The sequence below is a fragment of the Myotis nattereri genome (assembly GCF_964212035.1).
Source record: "Myotis nattereri genome assembly, chromosome: 4".
NCBI classification, from domain to species: domain Eukaryota; kingdom Metazoa; phylum Chordata; class Mammalia; order Chiroptera; family Vespertilionidae; genus Myotis; species Myotis nattereri.
The window spans coordinates 29,427,022-29,437,910 of NC_138079.1; the positions used below are offsets into that span (position 1 = coordinate 29,427,022).

The 10,889-nt window shown below is 56.3% G+C and overlaps 1 protein-coding gene and 1 long non-coding RNA gene across 5 annotated transcripts in view; one reads left to right on the plus strand and one right to left on the minus strand.

Annotated features, from left to right (window-relative positions):
* SLC9A3 (solute carrier family 9 member A3) overlaps positions 1 to 5,782 on the plus strand; it is a gene marked incomplete at both ends in the record, with an annotated part of 44,725 nt that extends 38,943 nt beyond the window's left edge. The window contains 7 exons of the mRNA XM_081089424.1: positions 810 to 939; positions 3,432 to 3,547; positions 3,892 to 4,021; positions 4,339 to 4,515; positions 4,788 to 4,860; positions 5,100 to 5,210; positions 5,535 to 5,782. Of these exons, the coding sequence (XP_080945550.1) occupies positions 810 to 939; positions 3,432 to 3,547; positions 3,892 to 4,021; positions 4,339 to 4,515; positions 4,788 to 4,860; positions 5,100 to 5,210; positions 5,535 to 5,782 (985 nt within the window). The remainder of the gene's footprint in view (positions 1 to 809; positions 940 to 3,431; positions 3,548 to 3,891; positions 4,022 to 4,338; positions 4,516 to 4,787; positions 4,861 to 5,099; positions 5,211 to 5,534) is intronic.
* LOC308517912 lies at positions 580 to 10,130 on the minus strand. Of its 4 annotated transcripts, none has more exons than XR_013995906.1 (5): positions 7,091 to 7,198; positions 6,598 to 6,896; positions 6,252 to 6,333; positions 3,983 to 4,485; positions 580 to 1,123 (listed from the first exon to the last, which is right to left on the minus strand). It is a non-coding gene; the product is annotated as an uncharacterized lncRNA (long non-coding RNA). The 4 variants fall into 4 exon arrangements; XR_013995908.1 differs by having other exon boundaries at positions 587 to 1,123; positions 3,983 to 4,452; XR_013995905.1 differs by having other exon boundaries at positions 6,598 to 10,130.
* Between the last annotated feature and the right edge of the window lie 759 nt (positions 10,131 to 10,889).

Here is a 10,889-nt window from a genome sequence, read left to right on the forward strand (position 1 = left end):
CAAAGGCTGAGTATAGGACCCTCAGGGGAGAAAGAATGCCGCCTTTTACCTTAAATCTAACCCCACAAAACCCCAATTACAGAAGAACCCTGCGCTCAAAGGACCCACAATGCCTGGGTTTCCTTCCTTCACCTGGGACCCCTCCTGCCCGGGGTGTCCCCCTGCCCAGTGCACTGAGCCTCTTCTAGAAGCTTCTTTCCAAGTCGGGCCCAGTCACGTCCTATTCTGACCCAAACAACTGGTCACTGTTCTAATTGTGTTGAGTTTTAAAACTCCTTCTGGGCAGCCTGGTTCCCTCTAAGTGTGCGAGAGAACCAGGGGTTGGGGTGGGGTGAGGGTGGCCTTCTCCCCCGGCCTTCGCCTCACACAGGTGCAGTGTGCCCGTCACTGTAGCCAGAGCGCGGGGCCCTGCCCTTGCCTGGCCCCTCTGTCCGCAGCCCACCTTTCTGGAGGGTTGTGTAGTGACTTGGAAAACTCTCTACAATATCGAATTAAATGAGAAAACAGAACCCACAATTTTATATACATTCTAATGACAACTGTCCTCAGATAGAAAGGTAAGAACGAAGAACAGAATTGTGAAATCGGTATGATTGTCATTTATTGCTTTTATTTTAAAATTTGCCGTTGTGGTTGCTATAAATAGTAAAAAAAAAAATCTTTGGAGAAAGAGGCCTTCTGTGCCCACCCAGCTCTGGGAGACCATGTTCAGTGAGTCTGGGTAGAAGGTTGGGAATGCCCTGTGCCCATCCTCCCCGGGCTCGCCCACAGCCTGCCGGGTGCTGACACTGTCTGGTTCCATCCCCCAGGTGGTCCAATTTTGATAGAAAATTCCTCAGCAAGATCCTTATGAGAAAGTCAGCCCAAAAGTCACGAGATCGAATTCTTAATGTTTTCCATGAGCTCAACTTGAAGGATGCCATCAGCTACGTGGCCGAGGTACCAGACACTCCACATCTGCTCTGTGTTGGAGGTGGGGGCTGATGCAGGACCCGGACGTGGGACGGGGACAGCCATTGGGTCTTCCGCACCCAAGAACATGGGGTGGGTGGGGAGGTAGTTGCGGGTGGCACTGCTATTCTTTTGTTGTTAATCCCCACCCGAGGATATTTTTTCCATTGATCTTTAGGGAGTGGAAGTAGGGAGAGAGAAACATCAATATAAGAGACACATATTGATTGATAGCCTCCTGTATGCACTCCAAATGGGACCAGGGATCAAACCTGCAACCCAGATACATGCCCTTGACTGGAAATCAAACTTGTGACCCTTCAGTTCACTGGCTGATGCTCTAACCACTGGGAACACTGGCCAGGGCACACTGTGCTGTTCTTAATGGTCCACCCACAACTCTATGTGAGGCTCATGGGTCCTTCAGCACCCCAGGAAAGGGTCATGTCACAGCTCCTCACTCACAGGAGGCTGAGGCATAGAACTTCCCCCATGACTCTGTAGCAGCAGTCGCCAACTGGTGGTCCGTGAGGTCTGAAAGGTTGGCGACCGCTGCTCTGTAGGGCACTCTATGGTGCTGGTGGGTCAGTCTGACCTCTGAGACCAGGTAGGGAATTATGGGGCTATGGCTCCCAACATAAATGCACACACATACATGCATGCACACCCAGGCACATGCAGACATGTGTGTGTGCATGTGCGCACACACACGCAGGGGGAAGCAGCAAGGCTGTCTTCTCGAGTCCCAGGGGTAAGTATGGAACAGACCGGAGGACAGGCTGTGGTTCAGAAGTGGCCTCCTCAACATCTCTGTCCCTGCAAGTGAACGATTCTCCTGCACTCACAGAGCTCCCTGCCCTCTCGGGGCAAATGGGTCCACCCCCGGGTCTCTGAACAGGCTCTCCACCCGCATGCATCCAGGGGTGGCATCAATGAGCAGGGCTCAAGAAGCACGTGGGTGGACTGCATGGTGACACCCAGCATCTCGCTGTTTCTGATACCACCTCCCTGATGGCAGCCTCCAGCCCCTGACAGGACTCAGGATGTGTCAAATGGGACAGGAGTCATGGTGGGTCTCAGGTCTAACTCCACTCCTCATGGGACACGCAGTCTGGCTGGCCCCTTCCCCAGTGGCCACACACCTCCTGGCATTGCTTCCTAGCTTCTCAATGCATACATGTGACCATCACATGGCCATCACATTCATCATCAGGCCACCTCTGCAATATGCATGTCTCCGTGCATGCCCCGTGGGTCCCAAGGTCACCTGGGGCCCTGCACAGGCCTGGATCTAGGCAAGTCCGGAGCTTGCTCCTCCCCTAGCCCCAGTGTGTGGCCTGTAACAGTGACTTCCAGGCCACCCCACTCAGCCTTGCTGGACACTGCTGCCCACAATGACACCCAACACTCACAGCGGCAGGGTCCCTTTAGACCCCGGCCCCTGCCTCCTCTGAGGGGCTCTGGCCAGGAGTCCCTGCCTTGCTCTGATCCCTGAGAACCTGCAGATTTCATGCCTTCCCTTTGTCCTTTCCCCTGCAGCTGGGGTCTGCAGAGCCTGGTGAGCTGGGAGTCTCAGCAAACCTGGTGGCCTCAACACAGAGATGGAGTTAGGGGACCGGAAGCATCTGTTTGTTCAGAGAGAAAATTACTGCTGCCTCTGCAGGGCTCCTCAACCCCCCACACACCAGACACTCAGATGCCCAGGTTACTCAGAGGGACCAGGTGCTCCTGGCAGAGGAGCTGGGGGCCATCGGGAGATACGGAGAAGGGTCCCTAAACCATCACTGAGACAATACCACCTCAATCCCACTCCATAGAAACCCAACCCACATGCTCCAGACCCCCAGACCCCATGGGGGTGATGCAGGCTCCTGACAAGGTCCCCAGCCTTACCTCTGCCTGCTGCTCCCCACATCCAGTGCCCCAACCCCTGGTCAGGCCTGCTCAGACGGCACCAGCGGGTGGCCTGTGTACCTTGCTGTCTGCCCTCAGCAGTTTGGCCCCACCTAGCCACCCCCTCCAGCTCCAAGACCCTCTCCTAAGGGGCACCCTCACCCCATAGCCCAGCCCCCACCCCCAGGAGCCAGGCTGTGACTTTGGTTCCCGTCAGGCTCTGCTCTGTGTGGTCTGTCTGAAGGTTCAATCCTGAGGATTCCTTTCTTGGAGAAACAAGGACAGCTGGTTTGGACCCCCAGTAGGGACAGGTGTCTCCTTCCTAATCCCATGGGGATCTGTCATGCTTTCCCAGCATTCCCCAGGTGCCACTGAGGTGCCGTGTCCTTCACACACAATTGTGTCTTCACTTTCCTCTTAACACAATGGCTAACTGCGCTCAGCTCAAGCAAGGCCTTGGCTACGGTCTCTGAAATCTCCGCTCTCCAGGTGCTATAGGCTTCCCAGGCCCTGTCCACTCTGTCCCAGTGCCTGGGCTGGCCTGGGGTGCTCCCTGTCCTGGCTTATGCAGGCATATCCTCTCGCAGGGAGAGCGCCGTGGGTCCCTGGCCTTCATTCGCTCCCCCAGCACGGACAACATGGTCAACGTAGACTTCAGCACACCACGCCCCTCCACTGTGGAGGCCTCCGTCTCCTACCTGCTGTATGTGCCCCAGTCTGCCCAGGCTTCCCCCTGGGAGAGGCCACCCCTCACCAGGGCACCTCTCACCATGCCCTGGAGGCTGCTGCGGGCAGGAGACGGGTGGGGGTGACGGTATTCCCTGCTCAGTACTTCCCAGGTCTTCCTGATCACAGCCACACCAGAGGTGTGGACAGACATCAACCAATGGGCATCTTGTGGGGTCAGTCTGACCAAAACCCCCCAGGAGAGGACTCCCAGGATCAGCCCTCTTGGCAGTGGCTGGTGCCCAGGCCAGAGGGCATGGGCAGGAGGGGCAGACACGGAGAGCAATGGAACTCTCAGACACTCTGCGTCCTCCCATGTAGGAGGGAGAATGTCAGCGCGGTGTGCCTGGACATGCAGTCCCTGGAACAGAGAAGGAGGAGCATCCGCGACACAGAGGACATTGTTACTCACCACACGCTGCAGCAGTACCTGTACAAGCCCCGGCAGGAGGTGGGCTTGCCAGCGAGTGGGGGCTCCTGTCCAGAGCCCTTCGGGATCCTGACCAAGAGAGAGCCTTGGGTGGGGGCACAGGTCCTCCTCTCTTCTCGCTGAGCAAAGGGAGAAATCCTTGTCTTTAGGGCAGACACTGCTCAGGTTGGAGGGTTAGGGCTCGGCCTACCAGCCAGGTGGTCCCGGGCTCTGGAGTCCTGGGGGTCTGTCGGGCCAACTTCACAGGGAGCCTGCCATGGGGCTGCCCTCCGCGGTGAGGTTAGGTGCCTCCAGCTCTGCAGGTCACCACCTGTCCGTGTCACCTCCCCCTTCCCCAGTACAAACATCTCTACAGTCGACACGAGTTAACTCAGGATGAAGATGAGAAGCAAGACAAGGAGATCTTCCACAGAACCATGAGGAAGCGCCTGGAGTCCTTCAAGTCGACCAAGCTGGGCATCAACCAGAACAAGAAGGCGGTCAAACTGTATAAGCGAGAGCGTGCCCAGAAGCGGGTAAGGGTGCTGAGCGAGGGACCACAGGGCAAGGGGACTGCGGGTGGGGGGAGGGGGTAGGCCATGGGGCGCTGTGCGAGGCGTGTGGGGTTGAGGTCACCATGGGACCATGCTGGTCAGTGCTGGAACCACCAAGGCACCCCCGTAAGGGACAGGTCTGGGCAAGGAGGGCATCTGGGCTGGGGACCAGTGGGTCTCCCAGGGACAATCTGCAGTCAGGGCCCCGTGGCCACTGTTCCCTTACCTGAAAGCGGTTTCATTCTGTTTTTCAGAGAAACAGCAGTATTCCTAATGGGAAACTGCCAATGGAGAACCCCATACACAATTTCACCATTAAGGAAAAAGGTACCGATGGGGCCTTGGCAGAAATGCCTTCAGCAGGGACTCAGGGATGTGTGCAAGAGGCCTGGCAGGGTGCAGAGGGCTGTCCTTGGAGGGAGATCCTCCGCCCAGCACCCAGGACCCTCCTCTGGGGGCTGCTGCCCTGCTTGTCAGAGTGGCAGTGCCAGGGGACTTAGGGGCATTGGACCAGGGCCTTTCGTGTTCCCAGCCCGTTTCCCTTTCTGCCCTTTCTTTGCCACCAGATTTGGAACTTTCAGACCCAGAAGAGAACCCCAACGATGCTGATGAGATGAGTGGGGGCATTGAGTTCCTGGCGAATGTCACCAGGGACACAGCAACAGACTCGCCCTCAGGTGAGGGGCTAGGGTGGCCCTCTGCGGCGTCAGATGTAAAGGCGGTCATTGGGCAGGGACGGCAGGACCGTAGGACTGTGGCTGTGCAGCTGCACATGGCAGGCTGGGGGCCTCTGCTCTGAGAGAAGGGAGCTGTCACCTGTCCTGCCCATGGTGTGGGGAGGGAGAGCATGAGGTAGAGGGCCTGAAACCCCTAAGGCACATGACCCTGACCTTCCAGGTGATGGCTGTAGGACGTGCTGGTGTCTGACCCCTGAGCACCACCCCAATCCTGCAATTCTGGGTACACCTGGAAAGCTGATCAGCCACTGCCCTTTCTCCTAGGAATTGACAACCCTGTGTTCTCCCCGGATGAGGACCTGAGCATCCTGTCCAGGGTGCCACCCTGGCTGTCTCCCGGGGAGACAGTGGTGCCCTCCCAGAGGGCCCGCATGCAGATCCCCCACTCTCCTGACAACTTCCACCGCCTGGGTCCCTTGCGCCTCAGCAACAAGTCCGTGGACTCCATCCTGCTGGCTGAGGGCCCCAAGGAGCAGCCTGACACCACTCCGCCTGAGTCCACACACATGTAACGCTCCTCGCCCTTCCGGGCCCCTAACTCCTGCTCTTTCCTCAGGCATCTGCCTCTCTCTTGGCCCTGGACCTGAACCTCTGCAGACTTTCTCTAGCAGCTGCTCTTCCTCTTGCTAAGCCTGTGCCCTCAAGCCTCTTGTTCTTGCTGAACATTTCTTAGGACCCGTCTCAGGCTCTGCTTCTCCAGCTGGGACGTCAGGATCCAGAGCTGTCTGAGGGTTTGGCTGTTTCACCCCACTGACTAGAATTTACTCTTAAATTGTCAGTTTGATCACTAACTACTCTGAGATAAGTGTTTAATCTGGGCAGTCAGCCCATGAATGTAAGTCCCGAGCTCAGAGGAGACTGGGCATGGGCTGGGCTGGGGTGCTGTGTGGACAGAGAGCATCTGTTTTCCTCCCTGAAGGCCCTGGGAAAAGCCCACCTGCCAGGAGTGAGTTCAGGAGAGAAGCAGCTGGTCCCTCTTACCCTCGTCCAGAAAGGAGTGCAGCTGGTGTGCCCACATCCTCGCTGCAGGCCCGGGGTTGGGGGGTGGGCAGGCAGGGGGCTCCTGGATCAGAGAGGAGGGAGGGGAGAAGGCAAGGAGAGAGTGGTGGGCAAGGATGGTGGGCGAAGGACAAGGCCCCCATTCGGTAGGTGCTGCAGGGGTGCTGTTGCTGGGTCCCCGCTGTCCCCACTTTGCCCTCTGCTGGGAAAGGGCTTCACCCCCTCGGGCAGGGTTTTGGCCTTACTTCACGTGTGCCTTGAGTGTTTGGTGGGAACTTGGGAGGAAAAGGAAAACTAGACTTTCCCAGCACAGGCTGGGCAGACTCACGTTTCAATGGCAGCAGTAACGTCTGTTTTTCTCTCATGTGGACACCTGGAGAAGGTGATTGTCCGTCCAGCTGGGGTTGCAGCCGCGCTGGCCGGGCTGGCGAAATGGTTTCTTGGTACCCGAGCTGGTCCTCCGGGACGTTTCTGAGACTAGAAGTGACGGTGCGCAGGGCCGTCTCACCCAGTCCCACTGCCGGTCCTGGCAGAGCTTGCAGGCAGGGCCCTGCAGTGCTTCCGTGCTCCTCCTGCCTCCTCCTGGCTTCCTCCCTCCGGGAACACCCTGGGTCTCAGTGCTGGGTGCTGTAGGGTGGCGGGCAGAGAGGGCACCTGGTGAGGGTCTACGAAGTCAGGGCCTCGGCTGACCCTGTCACTGGGGACCCTACTGGTCACACCCGGAGTATGGCCTGCAAATGTCCCAGAACTTCGCAGGTGTGTGGGGGAACCCGAGCTGGATCTGTGGGGCCCTCCTGTACTCCCGGGTACCCCGCGCTCACGCCGGTTTCTCCCGCAGGTGACACGGGCTCTGACGTGCCGCTGACAGGACGCACGTCCCCGCGCGAGGTACCGCCCGCCACCGAGAAGTCCCCGCGCCCGCTCGCTCCGCCCCCGGCCCCGCCCACCGCGCACAACCCGGCGCCCGCAGCTCTTCCGGACCTCGAGCTGGGGGCGGGGCCGCCATCGGAGGCGGGGTCTGCGTCGGGGGCGTGGCTGGAACGCCGCGGACTGCCGGGCGCACACGCGCGGTCGGCGGCGGCGCGCCGTGTGCACAGCCGGCGCTCGTTCCAGCGGCCCCGCGCGCGCCGCCGCCCCGCACTGCTCAAGCTTGCGTCGCTGCAGCCCTCGTGCCACGCGCCACCGCACGGGCTGGAGCAGGAGGAGACGCCGCTGTGATCTCCACGACTGCCATGGTGCCCCCTGCCGTGGCCTGGGGCAGTCTTAGGCACCCCCCCCCCCACCCTGCCCCGCAGAGTCTGGGTGGGATCGCCAGCGGGGGTCCAAATATCTGCAAGGTCTGAACCTTTAAATTCCTTGGTGCCATCTGGAAAGGAGACCCTGGGGGGCAGAAGGTGGACAGTGGCCGAGCCTCCAGCTTCTGGGAGGTCTTGCAGGTGCCCTTGTAAGGCCGCCTCGTGGATCCTTCTGTACACCTGACCTGGTTTTGATCTGAGCTGGCACTTTTTACTATTCCCATTGTCACTCCTGACTCAGGGACTGGAAGGGCCCTGGGACCACAGAGCCCGGGCTCCGTGTTTGAGTTCTTGCACTCTGTCCATTCTCTCATCAACACTGCCAGGGAAACCGAGACAAGCAAAATAATATCTGCCCACAATACCAACTTGATTCCAGTCCCAGGCTGGCCACACTCAGGGCCCTAGGTCAGAAGCCCTGACTCAGGAACAATTCACAGGCCGAGGGGTTGGGGCCGTGGTTGCCCTAGGCCCTGTGTGAGATCATGTCCACTTACCAGCTCTGTGAACCACCTGTCTCCTTATGGACTGGGTACAATTGCAGAAACATCTGTTTGTTCATTCTTTTTGTGTGGAGACTCCCAGAGCCTGGCACTTGTCCTACCTGGATTTCAGTGTGGCAGCCTCTGGGTACCAGGTGGCCTGTGCCCGAACACCTGCTCTCTGGCTTGAGTTGTCCCACTTGACACTGGCAGATGGCCCAGGCTGGGTTCGAGGTTGCACTGGCCCCATGGGTGCACCCACACAGCCCCAGCTAAATCGAGTGGGGCCTTCATTAGCAAGCAACTTTTGTTCAGACTTAGAGCCTGTCCTTAAGTGGACCTGGGCCAGGTGGTTGGTCTGACCCCACCTAACACAACAGAGGGAAGCTGGTGGAAGCCCTGCCCTTGAGAGCTGCTGTTTCATGGGAGAGCTAAGGGGGCTTGGAGAGGGGCTCAGACCCCTGGCCCTGGGGCTGTTGTAGACCTCCTGCCACTCCCTCTGAGGTTTCAGGGACGGTGGCCTTAGAGCTCCTCCTGCAACCTCCCATCCGCCAGGCCTCTGGAAGGAAACCACTATCTGACTGTCCTAGGGGGAGCAGGGAGCCAGGAAAGGGGCCACTGAGTTGGCCCTCATCGGCCCACCCATTCCTCAGAGGTAGGTTTTTGTGTGAATACAAGGTAGTGAAGGATTAAAGGGATAATGGACTTCAAGACACTCCTAGAGGCTTTTCTAAAGAAGCCAGGCTCAGCTCTGCTCAGGAAAGACTTCATGCAGTGCTCACGCCATCACAGGCCAGGATTACTAGCAGTCTGTAGTGTTTTCATGGTGCACATTGAGTCCCTGATGGGAAAATCTCTACCAGTTGCTGTTGAGAAAAATGAGGGACAGCAAAAGGAACATTTAGTGTGGTGTTTGTTCACCAATACAGAGAAGGCTCTTTATCCTAAAGGGAGTGGGGCTGCTCATTATTTGAACTGAATCATTAGCTCAGCCATCACAGATAAAGAAGTGTCGGTTTTCAGTAGATGTTTTCCCACACTTTGCAACCATTTTAATAAACTCTAAAGAGCACAAAACCCAGCCATGATCTGTACAACAAAACCTGCCCGTGATCCCAGACCAGCAGGCCCTGAGCCACGGCCACCAACAGCAACTTTAGGAAGGCAATGCTCTGACCATTCCCTGCAGGAGTGGTTCATCCAGAGCAGGCTGGGTCCACAGCCCAGTCAGTCTGGCACTCCAGCTGCCTTAACAACTCCCTGGGACCACGGGACCCAGATCCAATTTCCAGCTGCAGGGCTAGAGGCCGAGTCACGTAAAGCAGTTCAAGGGCAGTTCCTGGGACCCACTCAACTGCCAGGTGGTGAATCCATTTGACATCTATCTCCTGGACAAATCCTTCAGCCCTGTGTTTTTGGGGGAGGAGGGGGTAGGCAGATTTTCTGTTGGTTGAACAGCACAGTCTAATAAGCACAGCCAGACATGAAGTTCCAGACATGAAGCCTCACAGAACCCCAAAACCCACATTTCAGTGATCGAGAGACACCTCCATCTGTTAACACAGTGTTATAAACCCTAGTACTGTGGATACATTTCATAAATGAGAATCCTAGCTGTTCTTGTCACTGTAAAACAGAATGTAAACAATGTCTTATGAATGTATTTCCTTAGGAAAACTGTTGTAAAATTTTTTATTAGGAAAGAATTTCTATTTATTTAATACTGAACTTTGGCCTACTTTGTGGTAGGCTATAAAGCACACAAATTTAGGAGTCGCTACTTCTCACTTCTGTATCTTGAAAATAATTTTGTCACAATGCTCGCCTACTGCATACCATTGATCTATTATGAAAAGAATTTTTAAAGCAAGAATTTCATTGAAATTGGAATTGAAATGTGTAAGTTATGAGTGGTGAAATTGTGAATTTAATTTTGTGAAAATGATCTTAGTCAAACTTTGTGTAACCCTAATCACAATCGATGTGCCTTACAGTGGCCCTCAATGTGCTGTTGACAGTGTCTGCGCAGGGGGACCATCATAGAACCTGCCACAACTGATTGATCAAATCTATTAAAAAGATTTCAAGGCATTTTTTTGGTGCAAATGTTATCAATGAGAAATCACATCAAAGAGAACATAAGGAGCAGCTCCTGAAGGCAGACATTGCTCTGGCACTGGAGTTAACATTGACCTGTGTGCACATGAGAGAGGGAGGGAGGGAGGGCACTTCTGGCTGGTACCCTCATTGGACACACCGCTGTGGGCACAGCCTGGGCCCTGGAAACTGGTTTTTCCCCAGGAGAGACAGGTAAACACTACCACTCACTCCCTTAGACTCGTCACAGCACAGAGAGGACAGGCCCAGGAAGGATGGGAGCAGTGCCCATCCAGCCTAAGTGGGAGAATGAAGCACCTGAAACATCAAGTAGGGAGGGGAGGAGCCTGGGGCTAAAACCAGAGCTAGCCTTGAGAAAAAGACCCGAGTTAACTCATGACTGGTTAGCGACATGTCAATTCTACTTCAGTTTTGATTCTTTCAAGAAAAAGTCCTATTTGTGAATTTTTCATGTCTCGTGAGGGTGAAAGTGCAATATAAACTTTGCCATCCAGAACATGTCTTAGGAGGAAACCAGCCTGTCGGGACACACTCAGAGGTTCCGAGCAGCCCGACACTGTGCACAAGCAGTGCTGAAGGGAGGGAGCAGCAGACGTCTTCCTGAGGGACGACCCTCCAGCCTGAACTGGCCAGTCCCTGGGAGCCTGAATCAAGGGTGGAAGGGGCCTGCGACAGAGGAACGGGCAAACGCCTCTCCTTCCTGTCTTAGTCAGCACTGTGCAGCT